General features: G+C 45.0%; 1 protein-coding gene across 5 annotated transcripts in view; it reads left to right on the top strand.

Moving 5' to 3' along the window:
* The window catches only part of tweek (transmembrane protein KIAA1109 homolog tweek), a 703556-nt gene that overhangs the window by 37776 nt on the left and 642389 nt on the right, over nucleotides 1-23391 (top strand). For all 5 annotated transcript variants that reach the window (XM_075687924.1, XM_075687922.1, XM_075687923.1 and 2 more), the window contains exons 5-6: nucleotides 3754-3915; nucleotides 12346-12469. In XM_075687924.1, the coding sequence (XP_075544039.1) occupies nucleotides 3754-3915; nucleotides 12346-12469 (286 nt within the window). The remainder of the gene's footprint in view (nucleotides 1-3753; nucleotides 3916-12345; nucleotides 12470-23391) is intronic.

Raw genomic sequence — 23391 nt, 5'->3', positions numbered from 1 at the left:
GCATTTAGGAGTACATTTTCAGCAGTGGTCAGCCAAGTGTAAATGCTCTAGCGCCTGCTAGAGCATTTACAGTGTTCCGGTGCTCCCTAAGCCAGTGCTCCCTTTGTTGGATGTACTCTCCTAGGATGTACTCGTCCAGATGACGACTTGGTGACAGCCTGGGAATTCAGTGCAAGCTCTGACCATAAAACTGTATGGCAGCTGCTTCTGTGTCTCTGTAGCATAATTCCCAACATTTCCCTGAATTAGTGATTGCAAACTGTAAAAATGAATAGGACAAGTGTTATTTGCTACTGCTATTAATATGCCAATTTTGCATTGTACTTGTATGATTGTGAAAATATTTTGCCTTTGTTGCTGCAAATGCTTGCATTTATTCTCAGCCTTCGTGGTGACTGCATCTGTTCTCGATGAGCTCCATCCCTCACAACATATTCAGTGGTGGAATGCATGAACTAAACGAGGAAGCACAATTGAACTAACAAAATCCTACTTGGAAGGCAATCAGCTCAGACATGATGACTGCACAGCACAGATCCTATGGAGTTCCTTATCTTTAAAAGGACTGACAGTTACCCGGATCTGAGGTTTTGTGAGGTTTTTTGTAACCTGGGTGTCTACTAATTAGGAAAACCAGGAATTCTCAGGGAATTTCAACAATCTGGAAATACTCTATCTATTGTTGGGGGAAATTAGCTGTAACTTTATTGAAAGGGAATGAAAGTTGCGCAAATGCTGGCTCGAGTGACAGAGAGGAATCGTAACGAATATGCTTTGACGCTGTGTCGTCGACTGGAGGAGTTGCTAGTGTACAGTCAACGACCGATTTTCCGGACGCCCTATTTTTGTGAAATGTCTGATAATGCGGACGGCTTCGTGACACCACCACATGCCCCTTAGAGTCAATGTATAACACCATAGGAAGTTTCAGACGCAACAACCCTTTGCCGTACAATTTTCTGGAGTTTTTGCCGTGACCGTAGGTTCGAACCGTCAATAATCAAAGCCACCACCGCTGCCATTCTGATTATCTCGCCGCCTCGAACCGGCGCTTTCGCACGCAGATCCTCTACTGGCAGCCGTAGCCACCACCGCGGCAACGCTAGTCCTAGCCACTCGGAAAGCACCATGTGTTGCCGGTTTTCAAAAGTAAGCTTCGCCTCATTACAGCACTGATACGTGGCGAAGCGTAACACGTGTGGGGAGGGGCAATCGTCATGGGACCCAGTATGTATTCCTTAGTTACACACGCATGTACCTGCCATCTCCTGTGCCAGTACGAGCTCCGATATGCATAATAAGTGTACTGGCTGGCCTTCAGAGCTTTTTCAGATGTGCCTGCGATGATTTGAGCCTTTGAGGGCAGTAAAAGACAAGCATGCATTTTTTCGAATTGTCCAATTTTTCGAGTGTCTTTGCGGCCCCTAGGGAGTCCGAAAAATTGGACATGGACTGTGCTGCCGACCAAGAGGATGCTTCAAATGGTCCGTGGGACGAACGTGCCGTGGAACATGGATGAGTACACAAAGGACCGACGCTTTGAGGAATGAATGGCAAAGGAAGCGTGCCGCTGCTTCTTTGAAGGAAGTTGAGCTCAAGAAACAAAGTGTTGGCTGACGCTGAGATGCAGGTGTCCCTCATCCGAACCAAAATAAAGCCTTTGAAACAGTGAAAGGCAACACTGAGGCACTTTGCATGGGCTAAGAGTGTGTCAGGACAGTTGATGGTGACTTTCCAGCTGCTGAGAAAGAATCTCACTTGTGACAAAGTTTGGGCCTCATACCAATTAACTTGCTATCAGTTGATAGAAATAGCTCATATTCAAAAATATTTGCTTCGATGTTTGACTCGATTTGCAATGGGCTTTACCATTTTTTCTGAAGCTATTTCATTCATTGTGCATTTTACTAACCCCTCCCTGCTGTTTTCTTTTTAAATAATATAAACACTATTCCTTGCTATTCAAGCTGGATTAATTCATTTTTTTATTTTTTAATGTGGTAACTAGAGAGTGACAGCATCGGGCAGCATTGTGTCAGCCCGTCTTGACATAAAACAAAGTTCTGTGTGTCACTCTGGGAATTTTGCAAATGCACTCTGTGAAAACCTGGAAAACACAGGGAATTTTGAAATGGAAACTTGGTAGACAACTGCTGTGTGAGTTTGCAAGTGCCCCAAATTTTGTGGTCTCCCTGTGACATACGAAACTCTGTTTGCTAATTGGGCCATAAACGAGTGCCAGCACCACCAGAGAGCATTGCTGGCATATCCTACCACTTGATACTCACCGATGCCAACAGGAAAAGGCAGTGGAAAGAGGCCATCAGTTGCTCATTGCCGCCTTGTGCTTGCATCTTCTCCATTGCTCTTCGGTATACATGCTGTCATCAAAGCATCTAACAAATGACATGTTTCGAAAATTAAAGGTGCGCAGCACCAACACAACGAATGTCAAGCCGTAGTTTTGTTTTTGAAAACATGGCTTAGATAAAGAACTTGGCTTGGATAATAATATAATATTTGGGGTTTTACGTGCCAAAACCACTTTCTGATTATGAGGCACGCCGTAGTGGAGGACTCCGGAAATTTTGACCACCTGGGGTTCTTTAACGTGCACCTAAATCTAAGCACACGGGTGTTTTCGCATTTCGCCCCCATCGAAATGCGGCCGCCGTGGCCGGGATTCGATCCCGCGACCTCGTGCTCAGTTTGGCTTGGATAAAGATGGCCGAAGCAGTCAGACCGGAAACCACAAAAGCATGTTGCTTTTGTAGAAATAATTTAGCAGTTTAAAAAGCATGAACAGCATGAGTGTTCGCTTCATGATCAAAAGAATGATTTCTTATGGCTAAGATTGCTCTTGTCATCCCATTTTTTTTCTCATGTCAGTGTAAAATCACCACCACACACTGTTTCCAGCATAGGACTACATATACATGATTGCGGCTACAGGTGAAAAATTGTGATAAAAAATTGTTCCACAATGTATTCTGCATTGGATTGGACACTGGCTGGTAGGATTTGTGTTGCACTAAAAGGTTGTCTGTTCTGTCCCTTTAAAGAAAGAATGGCACAGGATCTTGTCTAACAATGCTCTTTCCACATTGTTGAACACTTGGTTGTCATTTCATGTGCACAAAGGTACAAAGAGTATACGAAATGCACAGAAGGGTTGTTCCATGCAAGACTGGCCGGGCATGGCTGGTTGACATTTCAAGTTTTCATAAAAAGAATATATATTGCCTTTTATCCTGTAGGAATGTCAATCTCCCTGCCTGTGTTTCCATTGCACCTTTCTGATGTTGCTTGCAATGTTGCACTTATTTGTAAAGCGTTTTGTTTGAAGCCTCATGTGCGTGCCTCCAAGGTCATGGAAAATGTGATCGCAAGCTTGCTTAGTGTTTGTCAGCTTGTCTGAATCACCTTATGTGTCGTGTTATCACAAGATTGTTAAGAAAGACAAAAGGTGGTCACAAAAATTTTGGAGGCAGCAGCCACTATTCATAAAGTGTATGGCACCACACTGCAGCAGAGGCTTTGCCAAGGTATGTAGCTAATGTTTACGGTGTCTTTCTACTACGTTTTGCACCTGAAGCAGCGATATTATGGGAACGTATGTCACCGTGGTGCAAAAGACCTGTTGCAATTCTGTTATTCACAGTTTTATGCTCTCTTCTAGTCTTATGAATTGAGTTTTGTGCAGCAGTGTATTCTTTGCAGCCAGCGTCAGTGTTTATTATGTTGTCATTGCAGCTGGAAGTATCAACTGGCCGCTTGGTATTTGGAAATCGTCTTCTCCCGACAACGATATCAATTCGTTTTGAAGAAGGCCATGCTACGTACAAGACAAGAGCTGCTGCATCCAGGATTGACTTGTTTCAGCACACACTTGATTGCCGGCTTGACAGCTTCAAGGCAAGTGAGGCTGGGGGATAATGAAGTGGCAAATTCCAACTTAAAGTACCAACATATGCTGCTTAATTCTTTCAATAAGTAACAAGTGTAAAACACATTACAACAAAGTCTTGAAGCAGCAGCCGTGGCTACAGTCCGGCAATCGCTGAACTGCAGAGCAAGTCTGGTCGAGGGTTGCGAATGACGAGCAGTGGCTTTTCTCTGGCACACAGCCTGCTTATAGCTGTTGCTGTTATCAAGGCCAGTGATGTTTGCAGCTGTGTAAGGTGTGCCTTGCCAGACAAATCGATTTATTTATTTAGCATACTTCCAAGGCCCGAGGGCCTTAAAGGAAGGAGTAGTTAATAAAGATATTTGCACAGTAAAAGAGAGAAAAAATACAGTTATATCAAGTAAAAAAAAACAAGTTAGCATAAGGTTCCATGAATGGCAGTCTTGAAACTGTTGATGTCGGTGATGTCGGCAATGAAAGGGAAGGTGGTTCTACTCTTTGCTAGTCTTTGGAATGAAAGATTCGCTGTAGGAATTAGTCCGACAAGGTGGCACACCAACTTTATAGTTATGATCTGAATGCGATGACACGTAGACGGGAGTGGAAAAAAGAAAGTCTTTAAAATCGGATTATAATGATAGATTTTGTGGAACAGTGAAAGGCGAGAGCATTTACAGTGCAAAGATAGTTCAGGTACGGCAAATGTTGCTTTCAGTATGATACGCTGGCATGCTGAGAGTAATTTGATAGAGTGAAAAGTGCTGCATGATTCTGGGTGGATTCACTAATTTCTGAAAGTGTAGTGTTTTTGGCGTCCCAGATAGCGCATGCGTAATCTAATTTAGGGCGAACTAGAGTTTTATAATGATGTAGTTTTGCAGATGATGGTGCTCATGTAAAATTGTGTAGGAAGTATTCCAGCATGTGGTTTGCATTGTTAGTAACATAGTTAACATGTATGCGCCAAGAAAGATCAGAACTGATGTGGATGCCGAGGTACCTGTATAATGTCGCAGGATGTAGTTGGATGCCATCAAGAAAATACTCGATGCTAATAGTGTGGCCCCGTCAAGATATTCGCATGCTTTTACACTGCTTGATGTTGAGCCGCATCATCCATTTATTGTACCATGAGGACAAGTGGTTAAGATCTTCTTGAAGGTCATGCTGATCAAAGGGTTGTGCAAGTTTTTTATAGAGAATGCAATCGTCGGCAAAAAATTAACAATATTGATGAAAATGTGATGCAGTCAGGGAAGTCACTAATGTAAATAAGAAAGAGTAAGGGTCCCAACACTGATCCTTGTGGGATACCAGATGAGACAGGCGAAAAAGTAGATGAACAGTTGTGAGCAGTCACAAATTGGGTGCTGTCAGAAAGAAAATCTTTAATCCAGTGGAATACCTTGGCGTCTAAGTTAAGTTTGCTTAATTTAAAAAGAAGTAAGTCATGCGCCACCCCATGTAAAGCTTTAGCAAAATCCAAGAATATGCAATCAGTGTCAAAGCTGATGTCTTTATTTTAGAACGACAGAAAGCTGAGCTAGTTGGTAAGGGTTCATTACGCAAAAAAGAAGTGAGGCATGCAGACAGGACACAAGAGTAGAGAGGTGGACAACACGAACGCCGACTATCAACTGAAGGGAGCACTGAGGCGAAAGAAGAAGACACAAAACTCATCTGCGCATGCTCAGGAATGGTAACACCACGTGTCAGTCGGGTACACGTGCCGGTCTACGTGAGAGATAACTGTTAAGACACTTAATCTCTTCCTTATGTAAAGTAATCGAAGGCTGACTCACGCACGCACTTCCACCATTAAAGATATGCCATGCCTCTACCATAAGACGCGTATCTTCATTCTTATGCCTGTACAATATCGCGCATGCATCTAACTCTGGCGTGCAGTTACAATCTCGGCAATGTAGCGAAAGATTAGAAGGCGACCCACCGGTTAACCACCTTTTATGTTCCATTAGCCTCTGATTGATACACCGTCCCGTTTGCCCTACGTAGAACTGGCCACAGCTAAGGGGAATTTTACACACCACACCCATACGACAGTCAGTAAAACTGTTGTTCTTATTGTGCTTCACTGGACAAATATCTGTTCATTTTTTGCCTTTTACCCGCTCCTTTTTATTCTGTACGGCAGCACATATCTTACCTAGCTTATTGGGAGCGGTGAAAGCAACATTAACATCATATCTACTTGCACCTTTTTTAAGCCTGTGCGACACTGAATGAATATACGGAATAGCCACTACTCTTTTTTTTGCTACTACTGCTTTCTGTAATCACGTCCGTCCCTCTCGAAACCGACTTCTTTAGGTGCTCAGCCACCAGTGGCCACCGCTACACTAGGATAACCTGCTTCTAATAGGCACCGGACCTGCGCATTAAAACTGGCGCTCATTTTGTGCATGCAAGATCTGGTGAGGGAAGACTTAAGACACGACATGGCAATTCCGTTTTTTACTTATTTAGAATGCTTGGATTGAAAGCTTAGCAACGGCTTCGAAGATCTTGGGGAGTACTGCCAACAAACATGGTTTTGTTCGAAGATCAAGGAAATGTCAAGAAACTGAATTACGCGTCGCTGAGGAAATTCCTTGGTAAACTTTAATCCTCCCCCATAAAGTTTAACTTGATCACTTACTGAGGTAGCAGTGCAATCGAATTCTTCCCTATTGCAAAAAATCAGGTAATCATCAGCATACCGAAATATCTTGATAACGCTATCACCTAAGGCTTTCTCTAAGCAGTTGTCAACCTTACTCAGGTAAATGTTGCTAAGAATACGGCAACCTTTGAGCCAATACAAATGCCTGATTTCTGCAAAAAAACGCCATCTCTACATCCAATCAGTGTCGACTTCAAGTACATTGAAAGAATTTCTAGAAAAGCTCCCGTGGAAACACCGCATCTGTCAATAAAATCCGATTCTTACACTTGTTCTTTAATGCACTCATTTGCAGAATTTAGTAACCCGTCATGCGGCAAGGAATAATACAGGTCTTCGATATCCATACTAAAAGCTGTACAATCACCAGGATTTTCCTCTCTCAAATACTGAACTAGTGCCTGAGAATTACGTAAGCAAAAGGGGGCTGAAAAAACTAGTGAAGCTAAGCAGTTCTGTAGGTAACTGGCGACACAGACCTGCCACGTCCCTTTCTCTGACACTATAGCACGAAAAGGAATTTCTTGTTTATGGGTCTTGGCCGAGAAAAACAGTTCTAAAGTTAGGGATTTAGCTTTCTTGACATTACAGACAAGCCTATCAAGATTATGTCTTGACAAGAGGTCAACCGCACGTTGCTTAACTACCGAAGGCTTGAGTTTTACTGGCTGTAAATTATTTTCTATGGCTGAAATCGCTTTTTCTCAAAACATGTCATCTGGCATAATTATGATATAACCTTCCTTGTCAGATATTACTGGTCTAAGTTTATGCTTTATTCTTATGTTTATGTTATGTTAGTTTATTTTATTCTTATGTTTATTCTTTCAATGTACTTGAAGTCGACGCTGATTGGATGGAGAGATGGCGTTTTCCTGCAGAAATCAGGCATTTGTATTGGCTCAAAGGTTGCCCCTATTCTCAGCAACATTTACCTGACTAAGGTTGACAACTGCTTAGAGAAAGCCTTAGGTGATAGCGTTATCAAGATATTTCGGTATGTTGATGATTACCTGATTTTTTGCAATAGGGAAGAATTCGATTGCGCTGCTACCTCAGTAAGTGATCAAGTTAAACTTTATGGGGGAGGATTAAAGTTTACCAAGGAATTTCCTCAGCGACGCGTAATTCAGTTTCTTGACATTTCCTTGATCTTTGAACAAAACCACGTTTGTTGGCAGTACTCCCCAAGATCTTCGAAGCCGTTGCTAAGCTTTCAATCCAAGCATTCTAAATTAGTAAAATACGGAATTGCCATGTCGTGCCTTAAGTCTTCCCTCACCAGATCTTGCATGCACAAAATGAGCGCCAGTTTTAATGCGCAGGTCCGGTGCCTATTAGAAGCAGGTTATCCTAGTGTAGCGGTGGCCACTGGTGGCTGAGCGCCTAAAGAAGTCGGTTTCGAGAGGGACGGATGTGATTACAGAAAGCAGTAGTAGAAAAAAAAGAGTAGTGGCTATTCCGTATATTCATTCAGTGTCGCACAGGCTTAAAAAAGTTGCAAGTAGATATGATGTTAATGTTGCTTTCACTGCTCCCAATAAGCTAGGTAAGATATGTGCTGCCGTACAGAATAAAACGGAGCGGGTAAAAGGCAAAAAACGAACAGATATTTGTCCAGTGAAGCACAATAAGAACAACAGTTTTACTGACTGTCGTATGGGTGTGGTGTATAAAATTCCCCTTAGCTGTGGCCAGTTCTACGTAGGGCAAACGGGACGGTGTATCAATCAGAGGCTAATGGAACATAAAAGGTCGTTAACCGGTGGGTCGCCTTCTAATCTTTCGCTACATTGCCGAGATTGTAACTGCATGCCAGAGTTAGATGAATGCGCGATATTGTACAGGCATAAGAATGAAGATACGCGTCTTATGGTAGAGGCATGGCATATCTTTAATGGTGGAAGTGCGTGCGTGAGTCAGCCTTCGATTACTTTACATAAGGAAGAGATTAGGTGTCTTAACAGTAATCTCTCACGTAGACCGGCACGTGTACCCGACTGACACGTGGTGTTACCATTCCTGAGCATGCGCAGATGAGTTTTGTGTCTTCTTCTTTCGCCTCACCCGCCGTGGTTGTTCAGTGGCTATGGTGTTGGGCTGCTGAGCACGAGGTCGCGGGATCGAATCCCGGCCACGGCGGCCGCATTTCGATGGGGGCGAAATGCGAAAACACCCGTGTGCTTAGATTTAGGTGCACGTTAAAGAACCCCAGGTGGTCAAAATTTCCGGTATCCTCCACTATGGCGTGCCTCATAATCAGAAAGTGGTTTTGGCACGTAAAACCCCAAATATTATTATTATTATCTTTCGCCTCAGTGCTCCCTTCAGTTGATAGTCGGCGTTCGTGTTGTCCGCCTCTCTACTCTTGTGTCCTGTCTGCACGCCTCACTTCTTTTTTGCATAATGTCTTTATTTATAAAGAGATCATTAGTAAAAGATTGTAGCTGCGTTTCACAGGAAAGCATATTCCTGAAACCATGCTGGGAGTTAGTGAAGAAAGAATTTTCCTCTAGAAATTTGATGAAATGAGAATAAATAACGTGCTCAAGAAGCTTACATGGGATGCTTGTAAGCGATATGGGTCTGTAATTGTCGGGAAGATGTACATTACCTGACTTATGGACAGGAACCACCTTCCCTATCCTCCAATCATTGGGAATTGATGAGCACTCTAAAGATAGAGCAAAAATGTTGGACAAGATAACAGAGGAGTACAGTTCGGTCATTTTCAATATTTTTGACGTAATTGAATCACACCAGACAAAGGTGAAATTTTAATATTACTAATGAGTTTACCAATGCCTACAGAATCAACGATGATGCAATGCATAGGAGGAAAATTATGGTCGTAAAAACATGGAAAAGAAGCGTGTGGTTTTACAGAAAAAAAGAAACAAACGCATCGTTAAACACTGAGCAGCACTGTGAAGGAGGGACTAAATTATTATCAACACGTGCAAGTTGGATAGGACGATTCTCCGAGCCACTGACAATGTTCCAGAATTTGCGCGGGTTAGTTTGCAACATTTTCGGTAAAGTAGTGTTGAAAAACAAAACCTTGGCATGCTTGATGCTGTTATTGTACTGCATGTTTACTTGGAAATAGGCAGCCCAATGATCAGGGTTATTGGTTCGCTTAGCATGACAAAAAAGACGTTTCTATTTGTTTGAAAGCCGTTTTAGAGCAGCAGTAAACCAGGGCGACCGTGGGTCAGAAAGGATCTTTCGCTGTGGTGTGAAGCGCTGGACTAAAGAAACCAGTTTATTTTTATAGAGGCACCAGTTTTCCTCAACTGTGGGCCTAGAGAAATCACACACAAAATCAAGGAAGAACGATTGCATTTCGGCTATTATCGACGTCACGTCTGCTCGACCGTAATCACGAAACATTTTATGCTTTTTGTCGGATAAGGTCCTAACTTTGATTTGTAAAGTGGATCAAAGAATGATCAATTATACCAGGGAGGTAAGTGAGAGGGCTAGCTATGTCAGGCATGTTGGTCAAAACAAGATCAAGAATGTTGGAGACTGATACAGTGGTTCTAGTTGGTTGAAGAACAAAATGGTTTAGTTTAAAATCACTACAGAGGGTCAGAAAATTAACGCACTCAGAATAATTATGTTTAGGAACAGTAGCCGGGTTGCTCCACATAATGGCAGGGTAATTAAAATCACCCAAGAGAAACAATGGCAGGCTGGGGAATCGAATGGTTACGCTGTTAAGTGCATCATGTAATTCATTACAAAACGACATAGATGCAGTGGGAGGCCGATAGCATGCGCTGAACAGAAATTCTCGATAGCCAGCTTGAATGCATACACAAACTAATTCCAGAGGGGACGCAATAGCAACAGGTGAAGACACAAGTGAGTCACTGACGGCAACCAATACGCCCCCTCCGGAGTGAATGTCACAGTCATACCTATAAATAGTATAGGCTTTCTCGCAGTTGAAGATTTTGCTATCTTATATTTTAGCCAACAGCCACGTTTCAGTGAGGATGATGTCTGCTGAACAGGAATTGGTATTGGACGACAAATCAGTTCACTTATTAAGGATACTTCTGATATTCGTGAATACAATTGATAGGTTGTCGGTATTAGAGCGCGATATTTGCTGGATGAGCTGGCGGTGGGCAAGTTTACTGATGTGTTAGCTAGAACATGTGAAGTAAAAGCAGGCCCAGATTCACAGACCCTGTTTGGGCTGCGGGTCGGTCACGGGTCAGCCCGGTTGTCGCGCTCGACGACACTCCACACGTTCATCCCGAACTTGTCCTTTATTTCCGCAAGCCAACCATGCACACCACACAACCACCCTCCGAGTCCCCCCATTCGCCCCTCTCCTCCCCGCACACTCACTCACTCCTGCCGCTGTCTTCCCCGCACTCGCGCCACATCCTCTCTGCTCAGTCAACTACTGTTGATCCCCCGCTTGGCCTCCGAGAACCGTGGCTCCTCATCGCGGGTCTTGGGCTCGCTTGCTGTGGCCCTTGCGCATCACACAGTTTTGCACTATCTTCGGGATCTGGCCACGCATGGGGAGTGCCTAACGCCTGCTTCACCTCTGCTGCGGGTCGGCCCGGTATTGCACTATCTTCCGGATCGGCCCATTTATGGGGAGTGCTTAACGCCTGCTTCACCTCCACCATGGGTCAGCCCGGCATTGTAACATCTTCATGATTTTGTGTGTACACATGGACACAAACCTGTGGAAACTAGCCCTTAACAGCTTTGCTGTAAGAAAACACTCGTGTATCAAATTGAATATCAGATCATTTTTCACAGAATTTAAAGCTTGTAAATTTATGTCATAAAATCATGGTGCTGCACATGCAATGGTGGGAATGCTGCTACATCCATGCCATAAATGAGAGAAGCTGCTCTAGGACGTGCCGCATTGTGCAGTCTCGGAGGCTATGGCGAAGAGTAGTTATGGTGAATGTCAAGTGGCAGTTGCCATTTAATTATGTGAAGAGTTTCGTCACATTTCCTATCATTCCAAAAGCTAAATGAGCTAAATTGTCACTGAGCTAATCCAGTCCAGTTCAGGCTTGCGCATATTCACGGTCAGCCATTTGGAAACTGTGTACCATATCCTCTGGTCGTGCAGTTCTGTCAGGCCTAATATGCAGTTCTGATGATGCAGTTCTGTCAGGCCTAGCAGTGTGCGCTTGGCCCATCATGTGTTGTTGGCGTGTCCCGCATTGATACTTCGTACTGGCGATGTGGCCTTAGTGGGAGAGGTGTTCCTCAAACAACGACGTACAATTCGCATGTTTGGCTTGGCTGCTGTGCCATGGTGCACTCAGCTAACTGAAACTTACCCCCTTGCGTCTTATTAGTTGCTTTGCTGTGTCCTGTTTTTCTGTGTGTGCTTGCACTTAAGTGGATTTGTAGCTTGGCCATGTTACTAGCTAGACCCCTTGCATACCATGAGGCACTCGCTTGTGCGATATGGAGAACAAGGCCCTCTGCAGAGCATGCCACATGGGACACTGCAAGGGTCTTTACACCGAATATACTGAATGATTCAAAAATCGAATAGTAGATATTCGATTTGCGAATTGAATTATGTGGACATTCATTGTTCGATTTATTGAGATACGAGTATTTGCACACCTCTAATTGTAACTTTCTCTGCTGTCATCGGAGCAGAAATCTTGCATGAAGCATGTTTGCTACTGGCTGATTTTTGTGGATTATCATGGTGTCAGTTTTTTCTTTCACATGAAAATTTTCTTGTCCTTAGGTTATGTTGGCTCCCAGCCCAAAGTACATAGGTGTACCTGATGAACCACCACGCTTCATGGGTGAAGGCTTTGTCGTGCTCCAGTCAAACAGGGTTCATCTGTTCTACTATCAAGATGAAGCAGGTAGGTGTGCTTGACTTTCATCAGCTAGAATGGCCTTTATGTAGGGCTGTTGAATGGGTTATTGAATCAAATTGAGAAAATCTGCTTATCAGATCGCATATAAGAAAATTTCATACAAACTTTAATGCTACAAAATTTTGTGCAAGGAAACCAAGCATTAAAGGAAGTCCACTAAGTTGCCTAGCGATGCATGCATTGTGGAAGTAGAGTAAAAGTGCCCCTCTCCGCATGCATTGTTGTATCACTGTCTTGAAGGACTCAGATGTATTCCTCTCTATGGGGGTGTAACTCAGCAGGATGCTGTTAGAGTTTTAGCAGGTGCAGTGTGCTCACAAAACTACCAGCTGTTTTTGAGATTTGTGCAACACCATATTTGCACGATTCTACTGCACCACCAATTGTAATGTGCAGTTATATTACCACCTATATATATATATATATATATATATATAAATAAATAAATTGGTGCCAGTTCTACCATGTACATCGAGTAACGAAACCCGAGTCGACACGTGCTGTGTTGAAATGATATTATGGAATGCACAAAGCCACATAAACACGCACGCAGCTGAATCTTAGCGGCTATGGCTATCGGATTCCAATGACACCTTCTTTTCGCTGTCTTATCGACCACAGAAAGTAATATTGAGTAATAACATTCTAGGATGAAGTGGCAATAAAGGTTCACCAGCCCCAGAAGCATCTCAGTCAGCCTATGTTTACTGATGATGAATAGTTCAATAAAGGCTGAATGTTGTCATCACTCAGCAGAAGACATCTGCTATCCACCACGGTATTGTTGTTTAGCTTTCCGGTATCTGGGTGTTGGTTGGGTGTAGTGTTATCTCCACAGACGTTCCAACATGTCTCTGAGATAATGTAAGTGCTCATCAAAGAGTACAGTCAAGCCTCATTAATTCAACCTCTGGCAATATCACTTTTAACTTAATTCGAACACTGAAAAGTTCCGGGTAAAAATCATACATTGCGTGAAGATGAAGTGAACTTGGCCTCGGGCGCTCGCACTGCGGGCGCATGGCGAGTAAAGGGTGATGAGGCAGAGAATAGGACAGCCGGCCCAGGAATGGGTGTTGTCTCTCTACAATGGTGCAGGCTACAATGAACCTACCTTGAGGCGTTTTAGGCTTAACTGCGTCCTCACAGTTCTTCGGCGTGCTGGGTCCCTCCTGCCTAGGAACGCTGTCCATGCTTCCTCGGTTAAGAAGCCCACCACCCTACCAATATTGCAAGTACCCACCGCACTTTCAGGGGATGGCGTCCAAGCCTCTTCGGTGGCTCTAGGGCAGGACTGTACCGGTAACCTCGTCCAAGCCATCGCCCAGCTGACACAACAGCTCCAGGTTATGACGAGTGTTTTTGCATCCTTCAAGGGTTGTGCCGTACTTCGACCTCATACTGAGACAGTGCTTTGGCCTCTCTGTCTTGAACATGTCCTGCCTGGGAACGCCGTCCACACTTCCCTTGGCAAGGATATCCTCCCAGGTGCTACTCCAACCTACAAACCACCAAGGTATTCTGTCGATGCTTCCTTGGTGGTAGAAATGGCTGCCGTGACTACCACAATGACCACACTGTCCGTGAGTACCGCCCCTGGTTCCTTGGGCAGCTGCACCGGCGGCCTGACGGAGCTGAGGTGCTACGACTTCCAGCCGCAGGCTTTGGCAGAAATACCGGAATTTCGCAGCTTTCAAGACGTCGTCATCCTTTGCGTTCAAGCATTGGGTGATCGTCATGCTTGGCCAGAGCAAAAGAGATGGCTGGTTGCAGAAAAACGATTTAGCAGTGCCGCCAAGGCATGGGAGAACTACGAAGGCATCAAGGAGCAGTCCTGGCCTGAATGGAGTGCAGCTCTGATAGTTGCTTTTGGCCGGCTTCCTTATACCTGCGGCAAGCTCGACCGGCACTGCACAGGGACTGGAGCTCGTGAGATACACCACCTTTACAAAACAGTTGTGCCGAGTAACACCTCGACACAGAGGCCTGCAGACTGCTTCCCCGCAGAGGCCGGCTTACTGGGTGTCTTCATTGAAAATTCATTTAATTTTATATTTATTTATTTAATTTATCAATACTGTAGGTCTTCTACAGACCCATACAGGGAGCGGGCTTACATCATCATAGGCATGTCATAAGATACAACAAGTTCTCAAAAAGACAAGAGGTAAACATGAGGTAGATCAGAACACTTTTCAACAACAAGGGCATCAATATTATATTACCTACATGGTTACGCTTCGCGAACACGAAAACAGAAAAGCTAGCATTATGAATCGTATGCTATACATGAGAAAAATGTACACACGAAAATAATACAACACTACAAGATACTTTCTGGCGTTTTACAACAGGAAAAGTAGTTATACACGGTCCATTAGCTGCTCCACTAGAGAACAAAACTGATCTAAATTTGGATTATTTACAGCTTCGCTTGGTAGCGCATTCCAAGCGTTCACAGCGTGAAGGAAGTAGGAAAACTTAAACGTATTGCCATGCGTATTAAATTGCCGGACGCACTTATCGGGGTTTGTCCTACTAGACCGACGGCCAGGCGGATGAATATAGTCGTCTTTTTCGATTTTGATGTGTCCGTTAAAGAGGAGATAAAAAAACTTCATAGATGCAACATGACGCCGGAAGGAAAGAGTTGCCAAATGCGCTTGATTGCGCATGTCCGTTACACTGTCGTGCCAAGAATACTTTGAATAGATAAACCTAAGAGCCCTATTCTGTAATCTTTCAAGTTTATCACGAAGGTACTTTTGATGAGGGTCCCACACTATGCTTCCGTATTCCAAAATAGGTTGGACCAGAGTTTTATAGGCAGTTAATTTTACGGCCTGAGGTGCTTTACTCAGTCTTCTGCGTAGAAATCCTAATTGCTTGAATGCCTTCGCGCATGTATCGGTGATGTGCTTATCCCATTTTAAGTCTTACGAGAATGTGACACCCAAGTATTTTACTTTGTCGACTTGTGTAATATTCAAGCCTTTAAGATTGTACGTAAATGATAAAGGTTGTTTTTTCTTGGTTAGGCTGATGAACGCTGTTTTAGAGATATTTATTTCCATCCCCCACGTATTGCACCATTGGGCAATGTTTCGTAAAGAAGAATTAAGCTTTAGTTGGTCGTCAGTACTACGAATTGCAGTATAGATGACACAATCATCTGCGGAAAGTCGCAATGTTACACCTGGTTCTGCGCAAGAAGAGATGTCATTAACGTATATAAGAAACAATGTTGGCCCTAAAACAGGCCCTTGGGGCACACCGGACAAAACGCTTAGGCAGTCAAAATCTACATTGTTTAAACTTACATACTGGGTACGATTTGTAAGGTAAGCCAAAATCCATCCTATTACTTTGCTATTAATGCCAATCGATTCAAGCTTGGCTATTAATTTAGAATGAGTTACGCGATCGAATGCTTTCGCAAAGTCTATGAGTATTGCGTCAGTTTGAAGTTTAGAATCAATTATGCCAGCAAAGTCATGAGTTATTTCCGCGAGTTGCATTACTGTGGACAGCCCTCTACGGAAGCCGTGCTGTTTAGGGTACAGTATATTCTTAGACTCTAAGTAGTCCATGATGGCTTTGTTGAAAATATGCTCCATCAATTTGCAACAACAAGTAGTTAGTGATATGGGTCGATACGTTTCCACAGAAAGTTTGTTACCACTTTTATGAATTGTTGTTATTCTAGCGCAAAGCCAGTCTGTCGGAACTGCACCATTTTTCAGTGAGAGCGTAAATATTTTACGCAAAAAGGGGGTAAGTTGTTCTGCATAATGCTTAAGAAACGCATTTGGGATTTTATCTGGGCCCGGGGATTTTTTAACATCTAGTTGTAGAAGCAGGTTCAAGATACCTCGTTCGGTTATCTCGATTTCCAGCATAGCCGAGTCACGTTGAACAAGCGGTACTTGGACTGGGCATGCTTGGGTGAATACAGACTGGAAAAAAGAATTGAATGAGACAACTATTGTGTGCGTATTTTCAGTAATGATGCTGTTGATTTCCATCTTACGGATTGGGCTGTCCGGCTTAGCAAGGTAACGCCAAAATTTTCTTGGTTGCTTTGTCATGAAATCTGTTAAAGTGTGTGAAAAAAATTTATTTCTTGCTTGCCGTAACAAGCTTTTAAATTAGTGGTAATATTTAGTTATTACTGTTGGATCGCATTTACGCTTCCGGATTCTTTTCAGCCTCCGTTTCATATGAACAATTTCTCGCATTATCCAAGGATTTCTTCGCCTTGTCCTCTTACGTTTCGTAGGTATATAAGTTTTCTCACTGTGAAAAATTGCCGCTTTAAAGTTGAGCCATAAGTTCTCGACATCATCGGAAGGTTCAGCGTAAAAATCGTTTGAGTTCATTTCCAGGTAATCAATAATGCTTTCATCGTTTGCTCTGCAATAATCTTTAATAACTATATGTGAATTTTCAGTGTTACTTTTTGCCACGCTAAGATTAGGAAAATGAATTAGAATCAATTTATGGTCAGATATTCCATCGTCCACCTTAACTTCAGTGTCTACTGTGCAGGAAATCAAAGCAAGGTCTAAAATATTAGAAACAAGCCCTTGGACGCGTGTCGGTTGCGTTACGCATTGGGATAAAGAAAAACTTAACATGGTATCAAAAAGTCGTTCGCAGCTGTTTACTTCCCTATTGCTGGCGGTCAGGTTATCCCAGTCAATTCCTGCCAAGTTGAAGTCGCCAACAAGTACTAGCTTCGTCCGATCATGCATTTTCTCGAGGAGGTAGTTGTGTAATTCCGTAAGGTAAGTTTCAGGTGCCCCAGGCTGTTTGTATACTCCACCTATTAGTAGAGGTGTGGTTTGAAATGTGACCGTGCACCAGAGACTCTCGTGGTTAGGTATACCTTGTTCCTCTTGGAACTTTAGACCATTCTTTATAGCGATGGCCACTCCGCCTCCACGGCTATCACGATCTCTGCGAATTAGGCTATAGTCTTCTGGAATTATTTCTGAGTCGTGGATAGAGGGATGAAGCCACGTCTCTGTAATCACTTGAACGTCAGGTTCGTAAGCCAATAAAATCTCCTCTAGTTTATCTGTTTTGTTCACTATGCTTCGAGCGTTGAAACACAATAAAGAAAACGACGGTGTTCTTTCTTGGCATCATGCATTTGAACTATTACCCTCGCGACCAGTCATCTCACAACGAGCTTGTTTAAGAAGTATCCTTTTTTCCACGTGCTTATCCCATGCGTACAGCGTGTCATTTATTTTCAGCTTATCGAAAAGAAGCACAACTTTATCACCGCATGCTCAGTTTGGTTTTGAGGACTCCCATAACTTCCTGCGCGTTTCACGAACTGCAAACGAAAAATCCTCCGACACGTATAAGTCTGTGCCTTTAAGCTTTGAACAGTTGCGCAGAACTGTCATTTTTTCGGCAAAATCAAGTTTGAATGAGAGAGTAAACCACTTGGGTTAATTCGACACCAATCTCACATGCGTGGGGCTTGCTAAAGCCTTGAAAACATGATAAATTCAGCAGACAGTGGTGCTGCTTTTGTCTCTCTTGAGAGTTTTGTCAGTACAGAAGACAGTGTTGACTGCTGTGGGTAACTCACTTTCTACGACACTGTCGGCATTTAAACATGTGGGTGCAATAAAAATCAATAAAAATGATTTTAATTTGTTTATTTTGCTGTCATTTGTAAAATGATTCGACCTTAGGATAATTCGATGAAATCTTGTGGCTTCGCAAGAGTCGAATGAATGGGAGTCGTCTGTATACCACAACATTGTACAGTCGAACTCGGCTATATCGAACTCGCAAAAAAACGCCTATCAGTTTGATATAGAGCACAATTCGATATAAACCTGCAAAAGAATTGGATGTCATAAAAGCACATACCATTTATAAGATCACTTTATTGATGAAACAGCTTAGTTTCGCATGACATAGTCCTGTATTTTCTTCTGCTTGGGCAGTTTCGCTGCCTGCGATGCACGCACTTCTCCACCTTGTCTAAGGAGTTGGAGCAACTGTGGCCGCAACCTTCCACATTCGCGCAGAAGCACCGGACTAGTGCGAGTGCACCAATCACCTCGGAGGACGTGGACAAAGGACCGTCGTTGCTTTCCTCATTGTGCCCACACTTGTGCTCGGTACGATGTCGGCAATGTAAGCAATGTAGATGCCCAGGGACTCGTTGATGGCTGGATCACGACGTCGTCCAGCATTTTTGTCACTTGTTAACAGTATGGCTTCACATTCTCTGGGAGCCACACAATGAGGATTTTGGTGAATTGGTCTTGCTGTATCAGTAATTATCCGATGCTTCGTTAGAGGCGTCCATCCGACGCTGGACGTCGACGCAAAGCAGTCATTGAGCTTCGACAATAGCGTGAGAATCTGCTCTCATTCGTGCTGCGACAGAGCAGTGCTGACGTCAAGTGCAGAAGCTGGGTCCTGCGTAGGCGCTTTTTCGAGTAGTGAACAGCAGCCGTGAACATCCGCAATCCCATCAAAATAAGCCACAGCCATGCCCTTTGGAAGGTACCGTCGCTCTGTGCTAAATTTGGTTAGTAACAGGTTCATGCGCCCGTCGGTGACATTTACAATTCCTTGTGTGACCGAGATACCGTGAGTAAGCAACAGCGTGGTTATTTGGTCGGCTACTCCCTTGCAATGAAATGGTGCGTCACATGCTACCGAAACAAGGGTACATGATCGAGGTGGGATGATGACGTTGTCTTCTGCTAGATGAAAGGAATTGTGTTGCTGCGATAAGCAATAGACTAAACCATTAGAATGACAGAAAGCTGAGCTAGTTGGTAAGGATTCATTATGCAAAAAAGAGGCGAGGCGTGCAGACAGGACACAAGAGTAGAGAAGTGGACAACACGAACGCCGACTATCAACTGAAGGGAGAACTGAGGCGAACAAAAAGAAAGAAGACAGAATACTCATCTGCGCAAGCTCTGGAATGGTGTCGCCACGTGTCAGTCGGGTACATGTGCCGGTCTACATAACTGTTAAGGCACTTAAGGGGGGATGTGGCTTTGGCATGGCGAAAAATTACCAAAAAGTCGATTTTTTGAAAATCACATTTTCAGTTTCTATAACCCTTTTTCTATTTGATACCCAAATATCATCACTGTAAACCACTTAGAAGTGCTCTAAAAAATTCGTTTTATCAGCCAAGGTGCCGAAAAATCTCGCGGAAATCAAGAAAGAACAGCGTTTTCCAAGGCACAATATCTCCGTAATGGTGTGACCAAGCGCCGCCATCTTAGTCTCGTTGGAAAGCGCATGTCTCCATCTTCAAATTTGCTGCTTCAGCTATCTCCTCCACACAGAAACAAGCACACAAAAAGCAAATGACTGAAGGTTGTGCCAGAGTCTGCAATTGGCCGCGCCCGCCACGTGACTCCTGCGTGATTCGCCATTGGTCCGGCGCTTGCGTCATCTGCTTGGCTCTTTGCACCTCGCAAGCCCGGACATAGAGAAATATGGTCTGGACATCTACACTCGCCGTAATCTCGACGTGTCAAAACGGGCACTACGCGGACATCGCAGTACCGTGGCCAATCCCTATGCTTGTGGACATTCCAGACTCGCGGCTAAGCATTCTGAGCATCGACGGTGCGGGCTTCGCGACTAAGATTCACGCGCGGAATCCTCGGATATGCGGCTAAGCCTTTTGCGCATAGGGAGTCTCCGACTCTGCGATCATGCACATCGCGTGTGGACTTCTCGGACCGTCACCTAAGCATTTCGCTCGTCAGCACCTCGGACTGCGTGAATAAGCGCATGGAGGGTCGATTCATCGAGCCCACGACTAGGCATTTCGCACGTCGGCACCTCGGACTGCGCGGCTAGGTATTTCACGCGTCGGCACCTCGAACTGCGTGACTAAGCACATCGCGCGACGGCGCCTTGTATCTGTGGCTAGGCGTTTCGCACATCGGCACCTCGGACCCGCAACCAAGCATATTTTTCATTCACTCTATTATCATATTGTCGCGATAGCTCGTAACAATATCTATCATACCACCTCTTCATAAAGAGAACCTCATCATGAGCTATGTTCACTAGGCCCCTTGGGCTGGCACAGACATCTGGCTGCAGAAGTGATCGAGGCATCATACAAAAGTGCAATTCTGAAAAGCACCTAGCAGCTGCATATCTATCACTGGCTCTCTGATCCTAAGTTGTACAGTCATTGTCAAGTAAAGATGTCTTGGGAGGCTGCTGACACTCTGAGCCTTCATTCAGTAACATGGTCAATTCTACCAAAAGAAAAAAAAATGCCTCACTGATTGTACTGGACATTGCTATCAATCAGGCAGCCTGCGGGTACAGGCTGCCTTAACGCACACTGGAACTATATTCATGCCCACACAGAGTTCTGCACATCACTTGGTTTGAAACTTAGGCACCATGCTCTTTGTAGAGCAGCAGCAACAAAGAATGCCCTATAAAAAGAAAAGGGTGGGGGGGAAGCGCACCAGGCCTGTTGCGTTTCGCCTGCGACACGTGGTTTTGCCGGCGCGACTGCGGCGGGGCGGCAGACATTTTGGCCCGATCGTCGTCGCCGCAACGCTCATCGGCAGGTGTTTCCAGGCGCGACTGCGGCGATGCGACCGCAAAGGATCACCCTCGCATTCCAGTCATTGTGCCGGAACCAGGCGCTGCGAAAGCAGGGATCATCCTCTCATTACAGTCATTGTGCCCGACCGGCAGCGCTACAACAGGGTGCTACGAGATCGTGCTCGACATGGTGCTACGGCATCGCTACAACAGGGTGCTACGAGATCGTGCTCGACATGGTGCTACGGCATCGCTACAACAGGGTGCTACGAGATCGTGCTCGACATGGTGCTACGGCAGCGCTACGACAGTGTGCGTCACCATTAGCCCATTGTACATTCACGTGCTCGTCTTTTGAGGGGTTCCTTCTTGCCCTCAACTGCGAGAGTATAAAAACAGCTGCCCCGGACGCCAAAAGGAGGGCTCCGATTTCTTCTGTTGAGTAAAGTGCTCTCCCGTCTCTCTACTTCGGTCAACCTGACCGCCAACTCTTTGCGATGTTAAAATAAACAAGTTGTTTTGTTGTTACCAGTCGACTCATGCTTTGCCGGGACCTTCGGATGCTTCCAGTTGTACCCCAGGCCGCCAGGCCAACGCTACCCTTGGGGCTTGCGACCCAGGTACAACCACGGGCGTCAGCGCCGAGTTCCCAACAGATCGTACCAGCGGTGCGATCCAAACATCTGGTTGGCAGCGGTGAGATCGCCTCCGACTTCAAACAACTGTCTGTCAGCGGTGAGATCGCGACAACGGAGGCCAGCAGCGAAGAGATGCAGTTGACTGTATGCTGAGCAGCTCAACGACGATCCGGGAGCAGTGCAACGAGCCCTGTGTGACGACTGGTTGCCTGCAGCGGAACGACTGCGCGGAATTCCTGCCTGCGAGGTTTGGTGAGTGCGGGACTTTCTTCTTCTGAGCTTTGCCAGGCTTTTGTTAGTGTCAGAAACAGAGCTGGTAATTGTGGTTGTCGTTGCTGCCGGGTTAGAGTGCGGCAAGACAATATTAGGCAGTAGAGAAAGCAGCATTCAGAGCAGCCATGGATTTGAAGTCGTTGCGCAAACCGAAATTGTTGGAGCTTGTAAGAGAGTTGGGTCTGGATGTCTCAGACAAACTAAGAAAACCTGAACTGCTAAGGGCTATTCTTGAGTTAGAAGCTGAGGATGACGAGCTGTCGGAATGCCTTGAGACCATTGAGGAGAGGGAGACTGCAAAAAGACAGGAGCGCGAACTTAAAGAACAGAAAGAGCGAGAGCAACAAGAGAAAAAAGAAGAGCGTGACCGTCAACACGCTTTGGAAATGAAGCGTCTCGAGATAGAGATGGAACGCGCTCGTAATGGAAGTCAGGCACACGGTGCAGGAGAACGAGTATTGTTCAAAATGACTGACCTGATGCGGCCGTTTAAGCTTGGAGAGGACATTGGTTTGTTCCTGGTTAACTTTGAGCGAACGTGCGAGAAGCAGGGGTTCTCTCGGGAAACGTGGCCACAGCGCTTGCTCACTTTGTTACCCGGCGAGGCGGCCGACGTAGTCGCTCGCTTGGATAGAGAGGAAGCAGAGGATTTCGACAAAGTAAAATCGAGTCTGCTAAAAAAGTACCGGCTGTCTGCGGAGGCGTTCCGTCGGAAGTTTCGGGAAAATGAGAAAGGCAGAAGTGAGTCATATACAGAGTTTGCGTATAGGCTTATGTCGAACATGCAGGAGTGGCTCAAAGAAGAGAAAGCGTTTGGTGACCACGATAAAGTTCTGCAGTGTTTCGGGCTAGAACAGTTTTATAGTCGGTTACTGGAGAACGTGCGATACTGGGTCTTGGATAGGCCAGACGTTTGTACGGTGGCTAAAGCCGCTGAGCTAGCCGAGGAGTTTGTGACGCGTCGGGCTCGCGGAGCTAAGGACGGTCAAAAGGGTGAATTTGGCTCGAAGTTTGAGAGGCCGAAGTTCACACCCATGAGAGCAAAGGGGAACACGCGTAGTGCGGATGCGAGTGGAAGCAGTGCGACCGAACCTAAGGAGACGGCAGCAGCCGAAGCCGAACGCAGAAAGCGGTTCGAGATGAGGCAAGCGCGCGTTTGTTATACGTGCCAGAAGCCGGGTCACTTTTCGGCGCAGTGTCCGGAAACAACACCAAAAGTTGTGTTTTTTTCAATAGGCAGCACTGACGAGAACATGAAGCTTCTCGAGCCTTACATGCGAGACCTCCTCGTGAACGGGAAAGAGTGCCGAGTGCTTCGCGATTCCGCAGCTACGATGGATGTAGTTCACCCGTCTTATGTAGAACCCCATATGTTCACGGGCGAGTGCGCATGGATCAAGCAAGCCGTGGAAGCTCATAGCG

The sequence above is a fragment of the Dermacentor variabilis genome, chromosome 4, assembly GCF_050947875.1.
Source record: "Dermacentor variabilis isolate Ectoservices chromosome 4, ASM5094787v1, whole genome shotgun sequence".
NCBI lineage: Eukaryota > Metazoa > Arthropoda > Arachnida > Ixodida > Ixodidae > Dermacentor > Dermacentor variabilis.
Note: the sequence above shows the minus strand (reverse complement) of the source record. Positions and strands in the feature narration are given on the sequence as shown.